We start from the raw sequence: 27,166 nt of genomic DNA on the forward strand, positions 1-27,166 counted from the left end.
GGAAGTTGTTAAATTCGATTGGTTTGAAAGTCGCCTTTTTACTGTCTCTGACTACTGTCATATTTCTCCCCCAGTGGCATTCCCAACCTGGTCATACAATTATGTTACAATAACACATTAAACACTTAATGTGGCCTGTTGTATGTAACACAGCAATTTCCTGGTGGAATAAACACTAGAGGCGCTAAAACAGCGACTTTTATCCCCTTTCACACAAATCATGAGTAAAACAAAAGATTATCAGTTCATAAACACTTACTTTTCACTCTGTTCATCACATAATACAATCTTATGACATATAAAACACTTTTACTATAGCACATGACTCATTTTAATGTTTGCACTGAATAACCTACTACATTTCCAAGCTTGTTTAAGTGTGATCAAACTGTGTGGTAGCTCAACTGAAAAAGTGTTGCATATGCAATTCAAAGGTCCGGGGTATGAGTCCTGAAGAGCACGTGAGTTGACACGTGAGCCCAGAGCCATAGAAGCACCACAAAATGACGTGGTTACTTCAGAAATATTGTTTTTCATCTTACTTTCTTATTTGCTTTTTATGACGCTATCGGTTAGGTTTAAGGTTTAGGTTAGGGAGGTCGGTTTTCTTGGTTTAAATCTCAATAGAACATTAACCTTAACCTAATCTGTTCAGGAGAACATTTAACTCGCTTTTAGTGCCACACAGTAGACATTTCACTTCAGAACTGCCCTGAGATGTGTAATGAACCACATCATTTTATTTTGCAAAAACGTTGCCACAGTCACGCAATGTTCGTTGCATGGGAGAAGACACTCACGAACTGTGATATTGGAGCACCCAGCCCCTTGAGACATAGAGAAAGATAAAAAAACATTCAAAATAAGCCTTGAATAAAGTTAGTAATGTTGTTGGTTTTGTGAATTGTTTTTTTGAGGTTTGCTACCAAATCTTGCTGTTGAGCAGATGGATGAATTCAATAAAATACATATTTAATATTTACTCAGTTTCCATTTATTATCATTATTACCATCATTATCATTGCTGGTTTTATAGTTATTATTATAATTAATAGTTGCCTAACAACAACAACAACAACAACAATAATAATAATTCAGCAATCAGGAGTAGAAATTCATAGATATGATTTAAATATGACAGCAAGTGTAGAAATAAATAACATGTACACATTTAATTACAAAAGCCTTTTGTTTATATATATATATATACTGTATATCTTTGCAATGTGAATGATCATTTCATAACTGTCCAATCTGTAGAAGTAGCAGGCGTTTAGAATAAAGTTTAGGACAAAAACTGTCAATATTTCTCAGTTTGTGCTCATAGTTTTTAATTAATTCATCACAATCAGTCGGGTGGTCACATACAGTCTAGTCGCACAAATATTTAGACATATCTGAAGCTCAAATCAGATCCGAAATTCCACCTCTACAGATGGTCAGAACTCCACACAACCGCTCCGTGACTCTGCATTTGAAATGACTGACCTCTGGTCTGTCATCTGTCGTTTGTTGGATGCAGTGAAAAGGCAGCTTCAGTCCAGTAAGACGAAAGAAAATGATCTGCAAATATATAGTGAGTACTTTTCAAGTTTAAATAACATTTTAAGGAGTAAAAAGTACTATTTTTTCTTTGGAAATGTAATTAAGTAAAAGTACAAGTATTCTGTTTAAATTGCACCCAAGTAAAGTACAAATCCCCAAAAATCATACTTAAGTATAATACTTAAAGGTGCAATATGTAATATATTTACTGTACTAAAGCATACAATTATCATAATATGTTATCGGAGATTTAGGAAACATGCTAAGTTGAAATACTGGCTTCTCCGAAAACAATGCTACAGCCAGTATATTCTACTTTGAAATGTCCGTTCCAGGCCGGAAATTCTGTTTGTGTTTTGGCCTGTGTGATCCTGCCCACTGCCCATTTCCCAATAGTATTTCGACACCCCGGGTTGCCAGATTTGAAACACTGGATGTACTCAAAGCACTGCAGCCATGGAAGCCAGCAATACATCTAGCTAACATTGACAGTGTTATAAAAAAATCCACATGAGCTGTTTTATAATTTGCAAACAATAAAAACATTGCAGACGTATACATTAGCTGATTAACTTACAGCGTAAGGCTCGTCGCTTGCCATTGTCAGTTTGCTCATTCCTATTGCGTGTCCTCAACCTGACAACCCACGTGAGTTGAGTCTGGAGAGGAGGGGGCGGGGGAGACAACTCTCTCCAATATTCAGAATTTGGACTGCAGTACCCATTATAAACGCTTGATATCAGTGTTACTTATTGCTATTTTAAGTATTTTTATTCAACTACTTTACACCCCTGCACTTTGCTTTATTCTCATTTCTGTGTCTCCACCTACATTGCTGCTCACCATGTTTCTGCTACCATTGTTAAAATAACCGTGCCTGGAACTCTGCGTAGCCTAATCAGGCTTTATGCAACGCCTCATGTATATCACAAGGGAGAGTGGCAACACGCACGGAGTAGGAATGAAGTGTGTTTGGCGCTTGAGAAAAAGATGATATAGTGCTGGTCGCCCGTGAGTGCTTGTGGTGTGTATAGCGCTGTTGTTTTTATGCACTGCGCACTAAAACTGTAGAAACGTTAAGATAGGACAACTGTTGTCATTATCTCGCTGCCGGATGTAACCAAGCCAGTGTCCCGACTCGGACTGCAGTCCGCTAATTGGTGACCACTGATCTAGATAGTTTCACATAGCAGATGTAAGCTAGAGATGTCAGTTCAAAACATCCTCTCCAAACGCTTGAACCTAACGTTCCATTCCAGTGTATTTTTTTAGTGGAAACACATTTTTAACCCTAACCATTACCCGAACAGTACGTTTATATAACTACATAAATATTATTCAAATATTTTTTTTTAAATTGACATATGCACGCAAGTCATAAAATAATATCATACTTCATTCATTGTTTGTTTGTTTGTTGTTAGGGTTTGGGTCAGGATGCTGTTGTTTTCATGAAATGATCCTGGCTATCTCCATGAACTCCCATGTTTTCCAAAGATTCCAAATTCTTTATGTATAAATCATGCATGAATGTTCTACTATGATGCGGTATGTGCTGTAAGTGGATTTAGGTTCATTATCACTGGCACAATGGCAGTTGTGCTTTTGGCACTGATTTGGGCTTCTCATCTCACAGTCTGATGGTTTAATAACTGGATTCTCTTATTAAATGTCAAGCATCCCAGTGTGCAGCATGTGCAATCCGGCGTGCTACGTGTCTTTATTAATCCCACAATGTCCCTCAGTTTTCAGAGTATTGCAGTTTGCTAAAAAGAAGATTTATTCTTGCTTTTCCATTTAGGCTCTTCCTTCTGATGACCATGTCTATTGAGAGCAGCTTTTGAAAACATTGGTTTGTCCCTGGTGGAGCTGCCACTCCTCTTAAAGGGCCAGTACCATTTTCAGTGCCTGCTGAAAAACTCAATGCATAATCAGTGTAAAACTTGTAAAAAGTACAGTCCAGATTATGCATGCAAACTAAAAAAAAAATCTCAAATGTAAAAATAAATGTGTAAATATGTAAATATTCAACGGTGCAATTATTAATTATGAAATATATAGATTTAAGTACTGAATTATGATGATTTCACTAAATAGGCTCCTACACATCATTATGTGACAGACCGAGGTAAGGGGGGAAATTGAACTGTTGAGGTGTGGGTGGGTGTAGATTGGACGGTTTCCTGTTCCACATTTCAAAACGTTTCAAAAAGACGGAGAAAGAGACTGAGAAATAAAGTTGCCAAACGTAAACAAATTGTCCGTGGTGTTAATTCAAGAAATGATCAAAAATGTCAAAAGTCCTCTGAAATTTTACCTGAAATGCTTTTTTCGCTTCTTGATTTGTGAAAGCAAAATGCAGACAGTAGTCACACCAATCTTGTGATTCATACAGACCAATTTTACCACGGTTGTTATTTGATTCTTACTGTATGCATGTATATGGATGGGCTGACAATAAAACTCTCTTCCCGTCACATATCAAATTATTATTATACAATTTGTTTTTCAGTTTTCTCCAGTTAGATCACAAGTTAGCCAGTTAGCCTTGTAGTGGGCGTGTCCTGTCGTAGTCTTGAGGACGCAGGCATACCCTTCTTGATACAGCAGGATATGTTTGATTTGCGTGCCTTTGATATTTTATTTTATTTATTTTTTTAATTTCAGGTATCTTGATTAATAAGAAAACTGATTTTACGCTGTTATTAACAGTATACATTGTATTATTATTTACAAATGACATATTTAAATGACTGTATTACATTACAGGAATGTTAAAACGAAATTGTGTCTAATATGATTTGTAAGGTAACTAAATATTCTAGCATTATTGAATGTATGATGAGAAAGAGATGTCTCTCTTTCTCCACCAAAACCCCCCAGTGAATTGCTTATAGTACTGTTAAATATATATATATATATATATATATATATATAACAGTAAAATACTGCAGAGTGCATCTGCACCTCACATAATTACAGTACTTTTGCTGTTAAATTCTCCCATAAATTTACAGCAATTTCTTACAGTGCACATTTGCACGGTATTAATACACACACACACACACACATGGTTGTATGAGTTCACTCAAAGACAGTTATCCTTCGTAAGAATCTACATCCTGTGCAATGCCACATCAGTGTCCTGATGCTATGGAAACACTGGCCCCAAAGCCACTGTTAAACATCAAGTCAACGATCCGCTCGCCCGCTCACCACTACAAACACACCACACCAGCTCAACACAACTCTTCAAATCTACTCCAGCCAAACGGGAAAAATGAAGTTTGCAATTAATGCAGTGAATCAAATCAAATCACTGCTGCTCATTGTTCATAATCCCACAATATGAAACCATAGAATGATATGTCCTTCCTGTGGGAATCCAAGCCATGTGTACATTAATAATCTGAATTCTAAATAAGCATTTGAGAACCCTGGAAAACGTACACATAATCATAGTAACATTAAAGGAATATTCCGGGTTCAATACAAGTTAAGCTCATTCGACAGCATTTTGGCATAATGTTGATTACCACAAACATTTATTTTGACTTGTCCCTCCTTTTCTTAAAAAAAAAAAAAGAAAATAAAAAATGGAGGTTACAGTGAGGCACTTACAATGGAGGTGAATGGGGCCAAGTTTTGGAGGGTTTAAAAGCAGAAATGTGAAGTGTATAATTTTATAAAAGCACTTACTGTACATTAATTCTTCTGTTAAAACTCATGTATTATTGAAGTTGTTTAAATTGTCATTTTTACAGTCATTTTAGGGTTTTTGGGTTTGTTGACATCATGACATCGTCATGGTAATGAAGTTATATTAAGTGATTTTCTCGTGTTAAAATCATGTTAGCACTCATATTGTTTACATCTTGTTGCTATACTTTTGAAACTTTTGATACTTTTTGTGAGTATTTTAACATTTAAAAATTGGCCACATTCACTTCCATTATAAGTGCCTTGCTGTTTTTTAAGAAAAGGAGGGACAAGACAAAATACATTTTTGTGGAAATCAACATTATGCCACAAATGCTGTCGATCGAGATTAACTTGTATTGAACCCGGAATATTCCTTTAACATTTTTGTTTTTTTAACTATAGATTCAGAAATAACTTAATAATGTTAGGATAAGGTTAACAATTAAGTTAGGTTTGAAGCTAGATAAAGTTTAAACAAATGAAAAATGACAAACGTACTAACAACATTATAAATATAAATATATATATTATAAAGAAAACTTACATTTTTCAGGGTGGTGATGGATTCTCAGAGCAACAGAACTGAAAGAAGGATTATTTACTGAAAAAGATCTTAATCAGTAAAGAGTTAAGTTGTTCTTACTGATTTACCAAATGTTCATTTTAAAGGATTGAGTAGAGCAAGAGCTCCATACAACGTAGCAGTCTGGTTTATTTTTAGATATCTGAATATTCTGCATGAAACTTAAAATATATTGTTTCTATACTTACAATCAACAACCTTAAATCAATAGTTTTATATTTAAACCATTGTTTACTTTTTGATTATGCCATTCCCAGTGCTTTATGGGATTGAAGGTCATGCCCTCTTGAAAGAATTTAAGTACATAGTCTTGTATCTTTGTCTTTTTGTCTGATTTCAATTTGGTTTTTGTTTTTCAAATCAATGTTTCTAATGTTATGATTCACCATGGAGCTGGTTGGTTTGATTCAAGGCTTACGACTATTTTTTGAAATCCCTGTGAAAGAAATGAATAGGGAACATACTTCCTATTCCTATACGTCCAATTAATCAGAGCAGTGCGTTTACGTGCATGCCAATGCGCTGATAACCACCAAAAATCATCTCATCCAAACAATCCGACAACACAAGAAAACTGCATTTACATGGCATTTGAAATCATCGGATTATTCCGTTTTTGACGTAAACAGACATGCGCACATTGGTTAAACCGGTAAGAATGCCGGAAAAGTGTTTACATGCAACGTGAAATCGGGGTAATGGGCAAACTGTATGTGTACCGATCGGATTATGCTTAAACCAGTTCTGAAAGCCAGTTAAGGCATTTACATGACTACACAAGTTGTCTTTTTATTGTGCATATTCTGTATCATTAATGTTTCTGAACAACTAAGTGTTGTCAACAACTGATGATAATCAATGAAAATCCATCTGTTTTAACACTGATTAGAATATGATTTAGCTTGTAATGCAAGTCACCATCCAAACAGCTAGCTGAAATAATAATAATAAAAAATACATTTATATCAAGTATACAGTGCATAATTAAAGGTGTGTATATATGTGTTTCTTATGAGCTCATTACCACAAAAACATTAAACATTTTATCTAACATGGTGAGAAAACACCAGTGTTCAAAACAGAGACATTCACTAGAATATTGCTGGGAAAACAATCTATACCGATCATTTCCCAAAAGATAACACTGTAAGTTGTATAGGCAAATGTAGGTGTTTTATCACAGTCAGAGGAATGGCATTTTGCAGACTGTTCTACTTTTATCAAGCTCAAATATAAATTGTCATGACCTTCAATCCAGCAGAAGAGAGAGTCTATAGAGACAGACAGCATACCACCAGTGTGAGACAGAGGACTGCCTTTAACTGACAACAACAAAACTTCATTCACTTCATGAAGCACTTCATGTCATAATGGAGTGCATGCATGAAGAGCAGTATGTGAAGTACAGTCACTAGCACGGGGGGGTTAAATAAATAAATGAATTGTTTACAGTGAACGTATTTTCTGAAAACAATAAAGCATTTCATTCACTTCTGTCTTTTTTTTTTTTTTTTTCATAAAAAGACAATGGAGAAACCAATAAGACTTTTCAGTAACACTTTATTTTAGGGATCAATAATTAGACAGTAATTCATAACTAATAATTACACTTGTAAGTGACTAGTTATGGACTTGTTTAGCATTATAAAGTATTTATAAAGACTTTATTGGCTGATTTCTTATTCTTGCTTTGTAGCCCTTTATATATGCTTTTGTCATAAAAATGAATTTATTAGCTAAAAACAAAACATATCTATAGCTAGTATGATGCAAAATACATCCTTTATAGGTTCTCAGTACTCTGTGTGAATGTGCGGCTTATAAGTATGAAATACATGTAGAATGCATATAGTATTTCAACAAAGCAGGGAAGGTTCGGGTTAGGTTTAGGCGTAGGGTTTGGTTTAGGGTGTTTGTGGGACATTAAATAAGCACAATAAATATGCTGTAGAGATAACGTCATGTAATACTACTTACTACTTACATTTTTGCTTGATTCAAATCCTTGTATTGTTTCAAATACTTTTAAGCTGCAAAATAAATGTGATTTCAAAAAGAACCCAGGACTAAAAATGAATCAAGAGCAAATTTTCTATCATATTTTTATTTCGAACTTCACAAGCACTGTTTCCCACCTCTGTGGAATTATCTTTAAGACAGTTCATGTAGTGGAGGTTGTTTGGGTGCTTCAAAAATGTCTAAATGCTTAATTAATGCATAATGTCAAAGCAAGTGACATTCATTTTAAAGAAAGATAGCACTAGCACACTTCTCGAACAAAACATTTAAAAAAAAGACATTTGTTAGGTTTTAAACGATTAAACAATAGATATAATTTTCAAAATGAAGGCAAAATGTATTTGGACACTTTCTGTTTATCAAATGTTAGTGGAACATGTCCATACATAATGTACTGCTGAACTCCACCTGTGCGAACTGGAGGGGAACCGACTTCATACATCTACTAAAATTAATTTGGCGGCAACTGGTTAAAAGCCATTGCAAAAGTGGCGCTGGAAAGCAAAGTAAGATCTAAAAAAAAAGGGAAAAAAGTATTGTTTGGTTTAATATGACATATAACATATGACACTTGGTTTAATAGTTTGTCATCACATGCAATAACTTTGAATTAAGTATCCAGTTACTTTTTGAGACCACTTTATATTTTATATCTCCTCATAAGCAACCATTAAAATTGTGAAAAGTCTAGATTAGATGATTTATAAAAAAAAAAAAAAAAAGTGTTTCTGTCGGAGCAACAGAATTATATGATTATGATGAAATGAATTAAAGGTTCATGATACAAACTCATACACATACAACATTTATAAACTGAACTTTCCATTGAGGCAACCTGCACTGGTGCAGCACATTTTTGCACAAGCGAGGTGATTGAATCTTGCATGTCTTAAAATAGAAGCCACATTGGTTTACAGGCAGAACGCAGAGAGATTACACTTTTTCATTAGTGTGTAATGCATGAGAGTAAAAGTGAGCGTGTTTGTGTATGTGTGCAGAAGAGCTTGTGCATGTGAGTGTCACATATTGGTTTGTGTGTCAGTGCGGGTCTCTGAATGTGTGTGTACGTGTAAAGAAGAGAGATTGTATGGTTGTGCTTCACTTCAAAGGCTCAGGCAAGACTCTTCATTAACAAGTTTCTTTGTTTCCTGCCGGTTAGATTACAGCAACAGGTCTCGCTGCCAGTAGATAGTTCTGAGCTAAGGAGGGCACACTAATCTCATGTACTGTACAGACCCCCTTACTACTGGAAAAAACAAACAATGCTATACACAAACTAACGTTACAAATTCAGGTCATAATGAACCGCTTCACACTTACAAATCATGAACCCAGATTTACATGTGAAGGCCAACTGACATTTTAGTGACTGTTTTATCTGCTGTCATTTCTGCATGATCTAATTCTTAAAACATACTTTATTTGCAGTCTGTTTGATTTCGATGACATTTTTGTCTTGAATAAAACCAGTTAACTTTTTTTTAGATTAAATCAAGACCAAGGGTCTTTAAAAAAAGAAATTAAAACCAAGGGTCCATTGCAGGGCAGAATGTGGACTAATATTTAAAACATACAGAAATTGGTTCTATAGGTTCATTTAAAATGTATATACACAAAAGAAAGAACCTCTTATATCAATTTTGGTTGATTCTATAGGTTGTAAAAATAATTAAACATGATTCTACTCTGTAAATAATGTTTTGTTGATTCAACTCATATTTAGTGCATTTTTACATAGGTTTCTTTTAGTCTAACGGACTTAATTTAATATGTTTTTCTCACAAATTCAAAAGTAATTTGAACGGATTGAATGTAGTAAAAAAAAAAGTTCAGTTAATTTAGCTTAATATAAGTTACAAAAAGTAAACTAAAGTTGATAGAATCACAACTTAATATTTTAAGTTGACTGGACAAAAAAGCACCTTGATACAAAAAACAAAAACAAAAAAAAGTTTAACAGTTTAGGGCTTGACAAAGGCTGTAAAGGTATGAGAAACAAATGAGAAACAGGGTAAACACTAGTTGAGTATAATGTAATGATGTTTCTTAATGTCATTAATAGAAAATAGAATGTACTTTGGTAAAGTGTAACACAAACATGTCAGTAAATACAGTGTAAAAATTGATGATCTGAATTATCAAGAAATATTTTGTGTCCAGCCAGGTCTCCTAAGCAACCAAACTGGCCCGGTTGCTAGGGAGGGTAGAGTCACATGGGGTAACCTCCTCGTGGTCGTGATTAGTGGTTCTCGCTCTCAATGGGGCGCGTGGTAAGTTGTGCGTGGATCGCGGAGAGTAGCATGAGCCTCCACATGCTGTGAGTCTCCGCAGTATCATGCACAGTGAGCAAGATGCGTGGATTTACTGTCTCAGAAGTGGAGGCAACTGAGTCTTGTCCTCCACCACCCGGATTGAGGTGAGTGACCACGCCACCACGAGGACATACTAAGTAGTGGGAACTGGGCATTCCAGATTGGGAGAAAAGGGAATAAAAAAAAATACAAAAAATATATATATTTTGTGAACATACAGTTGATATACTGTACACGCTTTTCCTGTTTTCAATGATTGTTAGCAATAAAATGCCACTAAAAAGTATACTATGCAGTTGTTACTTTAAGCAGCTGGTTCTACTTGATTTGACACTTAAAAATGACCTGATGTAGTCAGATTGATTCAGTAATATTTAATCATATTTTTTTACAAGTCTAAAACCAGTTAATTTAGATGCTACCACATTTTTTAGGTTATTTGACGAAATATTTTACAGTGTGTAATGTGTTTGATAAGGGTAAACAAATGATAAATTCTCCACACCTGCACGTGCAGTAAAGTTTTGTCTTCAAAAGATTGTGTGCTGAGATATCAGTAATTAATTCATGTCAAACAGTCTGTCTAGCGTTTGGAGAAGTGTACAAAAGCCTGGTTATCATTTTGAAGCAGTTCTAAACAAACATTTAGTTATAATGTTTGTTTTTGAAGTCTTCATTTACAAGACTGTCCTTTAAGAACAAGTCTTTGCTCTTATTCCAAATTAAAAACAACACACACACATACTTCATATATATATAATGTTGAAACTGTATCCAGTTTGTTACATTGTTTGTTTCATTGTCATTTCCTGTTTACTGTGAGGAGTACAAAAGTCATTACTTATTCAGAGTGTAATGAAACTATCGGTGACATATATTTGTGACAGCCGAGCATTCTCCAGAGTATGCCTGATATCACTGCACATAAAATGCTTCTGCTTGTAGGGTGTGGCCTATAAAGAAACACACAAGTGGCTTGAGGTAAGCTGTGTCCCTTTGGATATCATTTTTAGGAACTGCAATTTATCCTGAAACCATCCAAGCTCATGTGGAAGAACAGTGGTCCTGTTTAAATGCAGTATGAGTCCTGCATGCAAGACAAACACAGCTTGATTCTGTTCTTGTTTTATTTCCTCACGATCTGTCTGTACAATGCAGTTTGACAGGCCAGTTTATTTCCTTATAAGCATTTCCTCTTACTCTCCCTTCTCTTTTTCTTCCACTTTTATCCCTCTTGTCCTTTCTATTTCATTTCAAGGCTTGGAAAAATCTGCGCTATTTGAGTGAATATCATTGTATCTCTAATATAATAAGATATTTCCAGATTTTTATATATATATATATATAAAAGTTAAACATTTTGAGAGAATATACTGTATATATGTTGCTCTTTTTTGTGTTTTACCTTGCCATTTTCTCCCCTGTGGCTAAGAGAATGTTCAATTATACACTCTGACACCTGAAGTCATAAACATTTCTATGCAACAGAAAAGCAAAAAATATAAAGGGGAAACTGATCTAGCATAAAGCTGACATCAGAACATAAACCTAATTTAATCGAAAGCAATGTGCTCCTAAAATAAAGGGTAAAAACTAGAGCATTCTCACTATCAGTCTGAGGGCATGCAAATATAAGCTCAGTAAGGCAAACAGTGAAAAACATTGAGGAATCATTAGGAAAATGATGTAGAAAAACTGGTTCTGTGAAAAGCGGCTGTCAATATTTAATCAAGGAAAATAAACAAGGTCTCATTTATAATTTAGATTTGCATGCATTAAACAGCTCATTTTTAATCAATTTATTAATATGCATGGGTGATATTGTATAAATATGCAATACTAGACACATTTTTGTTTGTATTTAATTCTAATCCCAGCTGTAGTTCATGGCAGTACATTTACTCAGATATTATGGCACAGCAGGGGAAAGCATAATTATTTTGCAATTAAAACTGTAAAAAAAAAAAAAAAAAGAAAAAAAAAAGGAATGCACAAGGTTGTAGCTTGTATCCATCTCAATAATCTAAATTTACAAACAATTTCCTACTTTTGACAAGTTTGCTCATTTAAGGATATTTTAAAATAATTTACACTATAGCTGATTAATTAATATGTAATTATTTTGTAGCTGCATTTGAATACATTATCACATCACTCTTTGGAATACTTGATTCTGACAGGTCAGTCACAGCATTCTGTGGTCAGATGTTTTGGTATAATGAGCACTAAACTGTTTAACTGACCATTGTCCCAGGCAACTGATTTCCTACAAAGCTCTGCAACATTCTTGTCTCTTCCATCACTCAACGTTCTCTTTCTTTCACTTGATAAAATAATTTCAACTCAAATCAATATAGCATGTGCCTTTATTAATCTATTTGGTATGTAGGATAATGTACAGTTAGCTCTGTTTAACTTCTAGTTCGGGGTCCTGAATCACCTTTCAGGGTTTATATTGCACTAATGACCATCTGACTGTACACTATACCTTACTTAATATCATTACTTTAGTTTTAATTAAAGTAACACATAATATACTTTGCAGACACTATAATGTACACTGGTGGCCAAAAGTTTGGAATAATGTACAGATTTTGCTCTTATGGAAAGAAATTGGTACTTTTATTCACCAAAGTGGCATTCAGTTGATCACAATGTATAGGCAGGACATTAATAACATGAGAAATTATTATTACAATTTGAAAAGAAATGTTCAGAACTTCTTAAACTACTTCAAAGAGTTCTCATCAAAAAATCCTCCATGTGCAGCAATGACAGCTTTGCAGATCCTTGACATTCTAGCTGTCAGTTTGTCCAGATATTCAGGTGACATTTCACCCCACACTTCCTGTAGCACTTGCCATAGATGTGACTGTCTTGTCGGGCACTTCTCATGCACCTTACAGTCTAGCTGATCCCACAAAAACTCAATGGGGTTAAGATCCATAACACTCTTTTCCAATTATCTGTTGTCCAATATCTGTGTTTCTTTTCCCACTCGAACCTTTTCTTTTTGTTTTTCTGTTTCAAAAGTGGCTTTTTCTTTTAAATTCTTCCCATAAGGCCTGCACCCCTGAGTCTTCTCTTTACTGTTGTACATGAAACTGGTGTTGAGCGGGTAGAATTCAATAAAGCTGTCAGCTGAGGACATGTGAGGTGTCTATTTCTCACACTAGAGACTCTGATGTACTTATCCTCTTGTTTAGTTGTACATCTGGCCTTCCACATCTCTTTCTGTCCTTGTTAGATTCAGTTGTCCTTTGTCTTTGAAGACTGTAGTGTACACCTTTGTATGAAATCTTCAGTTTTTTGGCAATTTCAAGCATTGTCCAGACTTCATTCCTCAAATCAATGACTGACTGACTGTTTCTAGAAAAAGCTGTTTCTTTGTTGCCATTTTTGACCTAATATTGACCTTAAGACATGCCAGTCTATTGCATACTGTGGCAACTCAAAAACAAACACAAAGACAATGTTAAACTTCATTTAACGAACCAAATAGCTTTCGACTGTGTTTTATATAATGGCAAATGATTTTCTAGTACCAAATGATCAATTTATCATGATTACTCAAGGATAAGGTGTTGGAGTGATGGCTGCTGGAAATGGGCCCTGACTTTTTTTTACATCAGTAATGTCCTGACTATACTTTGTGATCAGTTGAATTCCACTTTGGTGAATTAAAATTCCGAAATCTGTACATTATTCCAAACTTTTGGCTGCCAGTGTAAATTGTTACCCTTTAAAGCTGAAATGTGGATAGTGTTCAGAGCACATGTGTTAAACGAATATTCCGAGCTGAATATAAGTTAGGCTCAATAAACAGCATTTGTGGCATAATGTTCATTTCCACAAAAAATTGTTTTGACCCATCCCTCATTTATTTATAAAAAGGAAGCAAAAATTGTGGTTACAGTGGACATATTCCATAAGTAGTCCATAAACGCTAAAATACACACCATTTCAAGATTTAAACATTATACATGTTAATATGATTTCAATGTGATAAAATTGCTTACTAACCTTATGTATCTAAAGTTATATTCAAACGCTTTTGCCATGACAATGAAACCGGGTAATCCTGGTATTGGAAATAACTTACTACACATAAGGTTAGTAAGTGATTGTACTCACACTTAAATCATGTTAACATGTATAACGTTTACATTTTGTAGCTATACTTTTGAAATTTTGTGTATTTCCTTGTTTTTGTTAGCAATACTTCTTTTTTTTTTAATAAAGGACAAGTTGAAATGTTTTTATTTATTTATTTATTTATTGGTAATTGACATTATGCCAGTAATGCTGTTAATAGAGCCTCACTTGTAATGAATCCAGAATATTCCTTTAAAATTATAAACGATGGTGAGATAATAAGAGCCTATATTACAGTGCACATACAGTATAGCTGTTTAAGTACTGAGTTATAATCAAATACATGCAATTCATAGATAATAATTTGTGTAACTGCTTATAAACAAATTTAATTAGTAATATTCAAAAAGTAATTAATTTTAGTAACATGTAATAGACAGTGTAATGTAAAGTGTTACCCAAACACAGTCAAACAATTGTGTTGTTCACAGTAAAAGTGTCGAGCTGAAATGTGAATAGAATTATTATAGTGTATAGCCTACTATACAATAGTACAGTAAGTAGTACACTGTATTTTATTGTATGTATTGTATTATATTATACTGCATTATAGGAGCACCATGTCTTATGGTGTACAGTGTATATTATAGTAATTAATGATAGTAAAATAATGTAAGTAAGTCTTTTGCTTTTAAAGGGATAGTTGACCCAAAAATTAAAATGTTCTTATCATTTACTCATCCTCATTCCATCCCAGATGTGTATGACTTTCTTTCTTCTGCAGAACACAAATGAAGATTTTTAGAAGAATATCTCATCTCTGTAGGTCCATACAATGCAAGTGAATGGTGGCCAGAACTCTGAAGCTCCAAATATCACATACAGGCGTCATAAAGGTAATCCACACAATGTCAGTGGTTAAATCAACTTCTTCTGAAGTGATCTAATTGGTTTTGGGCGAGAACAGTCCAAAATGTAACTCCTTTTTCACTATAAATCTTGCCATTGTAATCTCAAGGCACCATCATGATTTCAAGCTCAATTACACTTCCTAGTGCTTGACACATATGCAGACCTCTAGATGGCACTATAGGAAGTGTAATCAAGCTAGAAATAGCGATTGCCAAGAATACTGTCAAGATCTATAGAGAAAAAGGATTTACATTTTGGTCTGTTCTCATCCAAAACAGATTGGATCACTTCAGAAGGTATTGATTAAACCACTGGAGTCTTATGGATTACTTTTATGATGCCTTTGTGTGATATTTGGAGCTTCAAAGTTCTGGCCACCATTCTCTTGTATTGTGAGGACCAACAGAGCTGAGATATTCTTCTGACAATCTTCTTTTGCCGTTCTGCAGAAGAAAGAAGGTAAAACACATCTGGGAATTGCACAAGGGTGAATAAATGATGAGAGAATTTTCATTTTTGGGTGAACTATTCCTTTAAGGACAATGATCTTGTCAGTGTCAAATGAAGGTTGGTTAGTAAAAAAGGCGGTGTGTTAATGTAAAGTTGAAATGTTTCAGTGTTGACAGGGTGATAAATAATAGTGTCGTGTCCCTTTAAGAGCGGACCCCCCCCCCCCTCCCCCGAGCTCATTGAAGCTGTCAATCACCCGTCGGTCCCTTTGATCTTCGCTGTTCTAAAGAGCGAGTGTTTGTTACTTTCAAGTCGCGCGGATCCTCAGAGCACAACGAACTTTTCCTCTCTCGCGTGTGAACGGATCCGCCGAGCGCAAAAAAACGGCCACAACAACGACAACGACACAAACTCCACTGATAAAGTTGGCGTGTCGATCAGCGTCTGATATGCCGCAGCTGAACGGTGGAGGGGGGGATGATCTCGGGGCGAATGATGAGATGATCGCGTTTAAAGATGAAGGAGATCACGACGAGAAGATCCGCGAGAGCGCGTTCACGGAGAGCGACCTGGCTGATCTCAAATCATCTCTGGTCAACGAGTCGGAGATCAGCCAGAACTCACACTCTGCCGTAAGACTTTCAGCTTATAAATGTGTTACACGACACGTTTATACGTGAGTTATGTGTGTTTATATGAGTGAAATAATGTGTGTGTGTGATGAGCAGGTGATCAGGAGAGGTCAGCAGGAGGATCAGAGACTTTACACTGATAAACGAGAACATCTGGACGACGGTAAGACCATACACACAAGTGTGTGTGTGTGTGTGTACTCAGGAACAGTTTGCGGACAAAACTCCATCAGAAGTTAGCTAAATATGACAAAACCTGTATTTGGGGACGTGCTCAACATAAAATCATTTCTAAATAATATATATATATATATATATATAATTTTTTTACATTTATTTTTTTAAATGTTAAAATGCAAAAAGGTGTGGTGTGGAGTTTGTTGTTGCCTGGAGCCATGATAAAAGCTAAGTGTGCTTGTTTACTTCGATATACTTTAGCTAAATCTGACAAAACCTCCCTTTGTGGACTTCCTCAAAATTATAAATAGTCAATACAATTTTGTTAAGTTTTGGCTTTATTAGAAACAGTAGCACTGTTGTGTGTCCTCATTTATAAGTCAATGTGTGTGCGTGTGTGTTCTTGGCTATACTTTGGGGACAACTTTGTCTCGTAATTTAAATAAATCTGACAAAAACTCCATTTTTGGAAATTTGGGGGATGACCTCAAAGCTAAAAAATGAAGTTATTTTGGCTAACTGGTGGTAGTCTATAGTTATTATAATAAGCGTTCTATAAAAATAAAAAAACAATAGAAGTCTGTGGGAAGTTCTCATTTAGATAGCTAAATAAATGTTCGTGTACGTGTGTGTGTGAATTGAGTGTTCAAGCTCGGGGAAAACCGGAAATCTGCGTCATTTAATATTCTATTGATTTGTTGATCAAGTATGTTCTAGATCTATTTCCGTTATTTGTGCTCCAGAACCAAAACTGCTTAGTGGAGGATCTGTGATTGTTCATCATAATATATTTACAAGAAAGTTTATGAATAAACATACAACAAACAGAAGCAAACTTATTTAGTATTAAGGGTTTACAATGCGATCGAACAACCTTGCAAAGTTTTTCGGTAGTTGCACACAAAGAAATTCCATTGACCACTAGTTTTCAATTGTTTCACAGACATTCCAAAGTTTTATGGTTGGTCTGTATCTCTCTCTCTCTCTCTCTCTCTCTATTGCCTCCAGTGCCAAAACATCAAGATGGAGGGATGTACAAACCTCCGTATTCTGGATACCCTTTTCTGATGTTGCCTGAACCGTATCTACCAAATGGACCTGTCTCACCATCTGTAAGTTCAGGCTCTTCATGCTTCATTGCTGTTATTCTCTTGCTGTTTTATCATTTGAAGTCCAGGTGTGTTTTTAAGCTCAGGAGACCTTGATGAATTTCTGCTAAGTTTGCTGGGCCACACTGTAATTACACTCAAGAGATGTATGCACACTAGGTCCATTGCTTTGATTTTAATGCCAAACTTAGAAGACATCAATGTACTGCTTTAGATGTGTCAAACTTTATACAGTGCATACACTTTATCATTTGTCACCGGGATTACTTTACTGACGCGGTATTTTATGTCATATGAGACCTTGAAGTAATCATAGTCACAAAATACAATTAACAATATGTAATCGGGTGTGCGTGTGTGTGTATTTGCATGTGTGCTGTAAGTGCATGTGTATGAGTATGCATGCAGATGCACAAACCTAGTAACTCTCTACAGATGTATTTCCATGTAAATCAATGGTACACTACATTTGCAGTTTGTGTTAAAGTTGGCTAGTGTCTAGTAGCATGGACATTTACTCCAGTACATACTTTATGCATAGCATGATGGCAAACGTGGCAAAACAGCTTGCATTACATTCAAGTATTTTCTCAATAGTTATATGTACAATGTAGCTACAAACTTTCTCAACCACTTTGTACTTTATTTACACCATCATTTTTTAGGCAGTTTTGATAATGACCGAATCTGATGTTGTTTTTGACAATTAATTTTTTTATCAGCGATCAGTGTCACCATGTGATTTTGGTGTTGTGATTGCATTGATACCACGAAGGTGTTTTTATTAAGAAAAAAATTGTTTACTTTAACTGAAGCTTGATTGTAGATCGTAGGAAGGGGTCCTTGAAAAGTTTTAATATGAAAATGTTTTGCTGGCCGAAACCAAGAAGTAAAATCTTTATATCATCATCCCTTGAAGACTTGCACACTGTATATTTACTTGCCGAATAATATTGTTTCAGTAGATGCAGTTATAAGGTTATTATTACACAGGTGACAGTTATAACTTACCGTATTTTATTGCATTTTGATTGAACACTCTCAGAAAAAATGGTCCTTTTAAGGTACAAGGACCATCACTAAGGTGGTACCTTTACCACTAGTTAAAATTGATAACTCTTTGGTGCATAACTGTACCCTATAAGTAGATATTCTGTACCTTTAAATGTACATTTGTATGTTTTGTTCCTCTCTGAAAAAATGCACCTGGCCTGTACCTTTTTGCATCCTTAAGGGTACAAATATACACTCACGAGCACTTCATTAGGAACACTATGGTCCTAATAAGGTGCCCGACGCAGTCTTCTGCTGTTGGAGCCAATCCGCCTCAAGGTTCGATATGTCGTGCATTCTGAGATGCTATTCTTCTCACTACAGTTGTACAGAGTGGTTATCTGAGTTACCATAGCCTTTCAGCTCGAAACTTTCTGGCCATTCTCTGTTGAACTCTCTCATCAACAAGGCATTTCTGTCCACAGAACTGCTGCTCGATGGATGTTTTTTGTTTTTCACACCATTCTCTTTACACTCTAGAGACTGTTGTGCGTGAAAATCTCAGGAGATCAGCAGTTACAGAAATACTCCAACCAGCCCATCTGGCACCAACAATCATGCCACGGTCGAAATCACTGAGATCACATTTTTCCCCCATTCTGATGGTTGATGTGAACATTAACTGAAGCTTCTGGCCCATATCTGCATGATTGTACGCACTGCACTGCTGCCACACGATTGGCTGATTAGATCATGGCATCAATAAGTAGGTGTACAGGTGTTCCTAATAAAGTGCTCAGTGAGTGTATACCCAAAACTAGGGTACCATCCCAGTGACAGCTGCTGTACCTTAAAATCTTATACCCTTTTTTCCAACAGTAATTAGGGAGTTGTATGTTTTGTGTTTTGGCTGGTAAATGTAGTTAATCTTTGATTTAAACTTTGTGATATGGGAATCAGGCTGTTTAATATCTTGCAGGAGAATAGCCTATTTCTTTTCCCAAGATGCTATTTTTTCTTTGGATAGATGATGAACAGATCCACTAGGGAATATTCATGTGCAAAATCCACTGTTCTATAAAAGTTAGAACGGACACTAAAGATTGCAGATCTAATGTATCTGAATGCATATTGTTGATGGGTCCATGAAAATTCATCTGGAACACCAGTTAGTGACAATATGGCTTCTATGTTTCATTGTCATGACAAGGGGATTTAAAAAAATCATCAAGGTCTGTCTCAGTTTTAATTGTTGAGCAATAAAAGTGAATGTTCACGAGCTCCTGTACAGGATGAAGACGTCGCACGGGAAATGGCTTGATCATCAGTGGTCACATTAGAGTAGGTTAGAGGGCACTTTCATTCAGTGTTTGTTTGATTTCAAAATCAACTTTTTTGTTTTTATTAAGGGGCAATATCAGTCACCTGGAATTGATTTGCATATGTATTCTCGTAACCGTGGTTGGCTTGAATCAATTAACCTTAATTAACTGCATCATATTAGCTAAACATTCAACTGTTTAGCTGATGTTTGACAACTGCAGGTCACTACAGTGTCTGCAAAGGCACTAAACCCATCACTCGATACACATAGTATAGAACTGATTAATTGACATATTAAAAATATTTAAATTTGCCCCGCATTTTTAAATTTCTAGGAAAATCTTGTCACTTTCTGAGGCATTGTTGCCCCAAGCATTGGTTCATTTCTGACCTTGGCTTGTTTAGTTAAGTTTCATGTCCTCTACGTACATCTTTCTTTCTTTGAGTAGTTTTCCACAGACAAGAGAAAGCATAACATTAAAGAGATGACTACTAGTTGAATTCCAAATTCCAAGGATTGTGCTCCGTCTCAGTGACAGTAAAGGATTAGTGTTCATTTCTTAGCTTGTTGTTTTGTGTGGAGATAGTACTAGATTTCATTTGGAAGGCCCTGTAAAAGACATCTTTTCTAACCACAATGCACTAACTAAGCCCGATTAACCAATCAAACATTCTCAGAAAATATAATCCTGCTGATTTTACAACATAATCGCTGATCCCTTTATATGTTTCATGTAAAATATCCAAACTCAATGTGTAGGGAATTTCTTTCCCAAAGACCGAGAGATTGAGTTCAGCTAAAACTCTTGAGCTGTAAGCTCATGTTGATCGGGCTTGTTCAACCAGCCTTTAGTTTTCGGGCAAACAAAAGATGAACACTGGCTTTGTGTCATAATCCATCCAAAGAAGCTCTAGGACCCTCGCTTTGCTCCTCTGACTGACAACGATAAGTAACAAACACAGGATTACACACTCTTTAAGAAGAAAGCTCTTTAACCCATTCTGTGACTTCAATCACTACACAATGTATCACTGGAATACTGGAGTCTTAAAGACTTTTACATTTGTCTTATTGCAAGTTAACCATCCTCTGACATCCTCCAAAGTAAATAATTCATACGAGGGCCATGTGATATATGGATCGCTGATGGCATTGGAGCATCTCTTTAAAACATTCAACATGACATCAGGCAATGAGTTGGTCCTCATATTGAAATACAAATATGGACAGAACATGTTCCACAAGTCTTTGAAGTGGGGCCATTTAATAGAGAGCCCCTGTGGACGAATCTACACAGGCATTTATGGAGCCGGAAATATTTGTGAAATTATCAAAATGCGTCTGATCCCCCAAGTGTTTATAGCTATAATTATTGGCGCAGTTGTGTTCCGCTGCGAGAGAGAGAGAGACAGGTGTTTAAGGCGTTTGACGTGTCACAGCAAGCTGCTGAAGTCACTCAATCTGGGCCATTCACCAGATTTTTCTGGCATAAATTAGAGGAAAACATTATCAGGTTATGAGCCTACTGTCATGTACCGCTTTTTCACCGGTGCTGTTGTTGTGCTGAATGATGTCACATTACTTCAGAACATGCCCGCAAACAAGTGTAACAAGTTTTGAACTCTTTTTTTTATTTATTTATTTTATTTTTTTTAACAAGGATAATTTGATTCAGTGTCTGAACAGCTTTGCCAATGAAATAATTTTTTTAACAAGGGCTAGGGATGGGAAATCAAAAGGAATTTAACGATTCCGGTTCCTTAACATTTCCATTAACGATTCTTTTAGTACTTTTGAGGAAGCATTATTTGGACATAAGAAATGTCGTTCTTGTTGCATTAACTGCCTTCAGCAGTATGTTGCCAAATGATGAGATCATTTCAGATTTCGATAGAGCAGATATAACAAATCAGAAATACATTTTATACAATTGTTTATGGAGTGTAAAGTGTCCTTGAGCTTGTGGAAAGGCGCTAAATAAATAAAACTTCTTCTTCTTATTATTATTATTACAATTCATGTTAAAAATATGTTTACACAGATACTTTAGAGGCATAAATGCAGTCTGATAATTGATTCTAACACTCATTCTTCGGGATTTGGACTATGGTGGACGCATTGTTTCGAATTTTGAATTCAAAAGAACTGATTCATTAGATTGGGGAATCGGACTACACTGGTCATGCAGTGTATTTTTCACTGTATATTCAGCAGAGGTGCAGCTTTGACGCTAGATACATTGTAGCACAAAAGGAAACGCTGAGTATTTTAGTATGTCGGTCAGTCTGCATCCGTGGAAAATTGCAGATTCAGGAAACATGAACGAAACAGAAAGTCACGAAAATCATACGGATTCTGGAATAATAATGAAAAAAAAAGGTTCTCAGCTCACAACCCTAACAAGGACAAGGTATAAATAAAGTGTCTGGAGCCCCTGTGCATTTTGACATAGATATTAATTAAAATCCACTGGTTTGAGGAGCCGGTGCAGAGCCAGTTCTGGAACAGAACCACCTTTTCTGCAGTAGAAATGCACGAAACTGTTCCAGATTTGGAACTGGCATCCTGATGGTGGAAAGGGAGCTATAGTTAACCCCCAACTCCCAGCAACTTTCAGCAACCAGTGCCGTTTGTCTGTCAAGTGTTAACAAGTAGGTGATTGGGATGTGTCACCCAGGTGAGTCATAGCAGTAGTCGAGCCACTAAAAAGTGTCTGGATTGGGCTTATATATGGACGTGTGGTAGAGTTAAACCAGCAGTTCATTAACCACAGGAAGCTGATCACCCAAATATGGAGGCTTGACGTAGGACCCCAAATGAATCAAAAATCATAATTTCTTGCAAGATTTATTGGAAGACTCCCACCATTGACTCTTTGAAATCTTCTACAAATCACTCATAGTCTGAGGACCTCTCACCTTTTTGAATTTTCATGACCTTGAGGGTTTTGTTTTAGCTCTAGACCAATGCCCAGCATATATTCTGCTTCTGTGTCATATCTGTGTTTGTGCTACTGTACCTCTTGTCATCAAAAAACGTTCTCTTAATGAATCAGCTCACCTCTCATCTTCACAAAAGCAGAGTAAAAGTGAAAGAAAATCCCCCACCTCAAGGCAACCAACACTTTCTGACAGTCATTGATGTCAGTCAACACACAGTCAATGATGCATTTATGATCTGAGATGCTATTTTGTCTACCGGACAGAGATTAAATGCCTGAAAAACAGCAGTGCATGATTTTGAGGAGACTGGGGGTCTCGGGTGACTGATGGCTTGTTCTCACCCAGGTGTGTAGGAGTACCTCCCCCTAGGCCCATTTGTGAGGCTTCAGGGTGGGAAGAGACTCCAGTCTGGCAATTGAAATACTCCGGGTGGGGGAGAGGAAGTAGTGTTTAATGATGAGGGTCGCTATTGTATTCTGTTGCAATCATGGCAGTGATGTCATAAGCAAACGTGCCATTCACCTGAAAAAGATTTCAACAAACCCATAACCCTAAAGGCTAGGCTAGACTGTTTTTCCACGCACTGGTACATTTAGGCACAGTCGCACACTTAAACCATTTTAACTATACTCTTACATACAGACATGTTCAACCCTTGCACACTATGTCTGCTTGGTGATACTCTTTAGATACTCTACAGTCAACTCAAGGCGCATGTGAAGATGATGCGCAAAAGGTGCGGACCGCGCTAACTGGGCAACACGCGAATAGTCAGCGTGTACTGTGCTGATGGTGCAACTGTACGCGAGATGGACTGGCACGCGGAAAACCGAAGTATGCTTTAGTATTAAAAAGGGCTGACTATCGATATCCATATTCTGATTTGATTTGATTCCGATTCGCAAGCTTTAGTTTCCGATTCAGTTTGATGCGAGTCTGATTCATTTGGATATATATCAGTTATAAGACCCATTTTGCTTACATACAAAAGAAATTCTCTAATGATATAAATAATACAGGGAAACTTCTAACTTGTTAAACTGTGAAAATATTCATTTTAAAAATTAATACCAGGGCTGAAAATATGCAGTTCAATTGCTATTTATTTAACAGATATAATAATCAAAATTGAATTACATTTTAAAGTAAAAGTGATTAATTGTAAAGTCTTTATTTTTACCCAGTCCTAGTATTCAACTTCATGTAACTGTTTGTGCTACAGACATGAATGATACCTTTGATCTTGCTGCTTGTTGAGGAGTGATGTTTTCTTCAGAAAATGTAAAAATCTAGTCTACTTTAATGGTAGAAACATGCATCATTCAGAGCAATTAAACCATTTGGTATTTTCTTTTTCCATCATGTTGCTACACTATAAAACACTTTTTCTTTCGTTGTAACATAAAAGGAGATGTTAGGCAGGAAATGACTGACAGCTTTAGTCACTCTTCACTTTCATTGAATGGAGAAAAAGATGCATTGAATGTAAATGGTGACTGAGGCTAACATTATGCCTAACATCTTTTAACGTATTCCTTATATGTGTCACACTTATTTTTAGCACAATCAGTCTTAAGGATACAAAAGAGGGTGTTCAGTGATAACATGGGATCTCACACATGCTTTTACATGTGTGCATGTTTCCGTGTGTGTGTGTGTGTGTTGTTGGGCTGTACCCAGCTGTGGCGTTTGTGCTGATGGTAGATGGGTATCAGATGCTAGCAGGATTAGGCTGCTGTGATCACACCCATGTGTGCCGCCCCATGTGGCTGCTGAGGCTCCAGTAGGTCTGGCCCGGCACTAATTCGGGGTGCTGGGGGGCGTTGGCTGACCCGGCAGTGGGAAGTGCTGCACAGACTCTTGTGGGATAAACTCACCATGTGTCCCAGAATTCCAAGTTCCTGTTCTTTTGCTCTGATTGTGTGTCAGACTGTTTATAGGTGGACAAAGCCTCAATAAGACAAAGAGCAATTTGCAGATCATAAAGGAAATGGTGCTTGCAAGGAAGAAAAAAAATTGTGTTAAAGGAGTAGTGCACTCAGAAATGAAGATTCTGTCTTCATTTACTCACCATCATGTTGTTCCAAACCCATTAGACTTGGAAGGCAAAGTGACAGCTTCAGTCACCATTCACTTTCATTGCATTTTTTTTGCCATACAATGAAAGTGAAAGGTGACTGAGGCCAACATTCGGACAAACATCCCCATTTGAATTCCACTGAAGAAAGTAAGCTGAACAGGGTTAGAACAACAATTTAGGTTTAGGTTTTAGGTTTTGGTTCTGTATAAATGTAATGCTGCATTAGAGTGGCACTTGCATGTCGTGTTTTCTGTCAGTTGTACATGAGAATCAATGTGGCATTTGTGCATGTGTTGTTGTGTTGCACTGTAATCTTAAATGTAATCTTAAAATCTTAAAAAAAAAATTTAAAAAAAAGTTTACAAACACAAAAATAGAAACTCCTACGGCTAAAATTACCTACAAAAGAAAGTTTGAAAAGGGTCTGTACGTTAAGTGTTTTGAGGCTAAATTAGAGAATTGCAATGGTACTGATTGTGATATTGTTTTAAATTTTGTCCTAAATTAACCCAAGTCAACAATTCTTCTCAAATGAGCCCTCTTGAAGTGATATGGATCGTTTTGGATATTGTATTTTTGGGATTTTTTTATAATTGGGACGGTACCTTTTTACATAGTGAATCATGAAAAGCAATTATAATATATGTATATGACTTTTACAAAAGAATATTTTCAGGTTGCACTGCAGCTGTTGCGTTGAAACATCTGTTAAGGGAAAAGGTTGTAGCGAACGGCCGATAAATTAATTGGATCAATTAATAAAATTTCACATCCAATTTTTGGCCAATTTCACATCCAACTGAATCCAATTTTTGACATTTCTAAAACTGTTACAAGTAATTTGAGAAATATCAGTTTTGTTTAGCAAAGTATGACTAAATATTTAGTAATATAAGTGTTTGATTAAAGTAATGTTGTTGGCTATACATCTTATTCGTCTTAAAATTAAGTTATATGCATATATAAGTTATAAGATTTTATTGGCAGTGGCCACCCTGATCTCTAGGGGTGGGAGAAAAAATCGATTCTCTAATGAATTGTGATTCTTTCTTCAACGATTCTGAATCGATTCTGCATAGACACAGATACGGTTGAAGTCAGAAGTTTACATACACCTTAGCCAAATATATTTAAACATAGTTTTTCACAATTCCTTACATTTAATCGTAGAAAACATTCCCTGTCTTAGGTCAGTTAGGATCACTATTTTATTTTAAGAATGTGAAATGTCAGAATAATAGTAGAGAGAATGATTTATTTCAGTTTTTATTTCTTTCATCACATACCCAGTGGGTCAGAAGTTTACATACACTTTGTTAGTATTTGGTAGCATTGCCTTTAAATTGTTTAACTAGGGTCAAGCGTTTTGGGTAGCCTTCCACAAGCTTCTCACAATAAGTTGCTGGAATTCTAGCCCATTCCTCCAGACAGAACTGGTGTAACTGAGTCAGGTTTGTAGGCCTCCTTGCTCACACATGCTTTTTCAGTTCTCAAACAAATTTTCTATCGTATTGAGTTCAGGGCTTTGTAATGGCCACTCCAATACCTTGACTTTGTTGTCCTTAAGCCATTTTGCCAGAAGTTTGGAGGTATGCTTGGGTCATTGTCCATTTGGAAGACCCATTTACAACCGAGCTTTAACTTCCTGGCTGATGTCTTGAGAAGTTGCTTCAATATATCCACATAAATTTCCTTCCTCATGATGCCATCTATTTTGTGAAGTGCACCAGTCCCTCCTGCAGCAAAGCATCTCCACAACATGATGCTGTCACCCCCATGCTTCACGGTTGGGATGGTGTTCTTCAACTTGCAAGCCTCACCCTTTTTCCTCCAAACATAACGATGGTCATTATGGCCAAAAAGTAAGATCTTTGTCCCTATGTGCACTTGCAAACTGTAGTCTGGCTTTTTTATGGCGGTTTTGGAGCAGTGGCTTCTTCCTTGCTGAGCAGTCTTTCAGGTTATTTTGATATAGGACTCGTTTTTACTGTGGATATAGATACTTGTTGTTCTTGGAATGATTTGCACTTTTTGCACCAAATTACGTTCATAAATTGGGAGACCGAATGCATCTCCTTCCTGAGTGGTATGATGGCTGCGTGGTCCCATGGTGTTTATACTTGCGTGCTATTGTTTGTACAGATGACCGTGATACCTTCAGGTGTTTGGAAATTGTTCCCAAGGATGAACCAGACTTGTGGAGGTCCACAATTTTTTTTCTGAGATCTTGGCAGATTTCTTTTGAGCTTCCCATGATGTCAAGCAAAGATTCACTGAGTTTGAAGGAAGGC

At 36.1% G+C, this 27,166-nt stretch overlaps 1 protein-coding gene across 6 annotated transcripts in view; it reads left to right on the forward strand.

Annotated features, from left to right (window-relative positions):
* The first annotated feature begins 15,909 nt into the window (after positions 1–15,909).
* tcf7 (transcription factor 7) overlaps positions 15,910–27,166 on the forward strand; it is a 90,396-nt gene continuing 79,139 nt past the window's right edge. For all 6 annotated transcript variants that reach the window (XM_051680622.1, XM_051680621.1, XM_051680625.1 and 3 more), the window contains exons 1-3: positions 15,910–16,250; positions 16,347–16,413; positions 17,436–17,539. In XM_051680622.1, the coding sequence (XP_051536582.1) occupies positions 16,068–16,250; positions 16,347–16,413; positions 17,436–17,539 (354 nt within the window). In that variant the 5' untranslated portion in view covers positions 15,910–16,067. The remainder of the gene's footprint in view (positions 16,251–16,346; positions 16,414–17,435; positions 17,540–27,166) is intronic.

This window comes from Myxocyprinus asiaticus, chromosome 40 (assembly GCF_019703515.2).
Source record: "Myxocyprinus asiaticus isolate MX2 ecotype Aquarium Trade chromosome 40, UBuf_Myxa_2, whole genome shotgun sequence".
In the NCBI taxonomy this organism is placed as follows: domain Eukaryota; kingdom Metazoa; phylum Chordata; class Actinopteri; order Cypriniformes; family Catostomidae; genus Myxocyprinus; species Myxocyprinus asiaticus.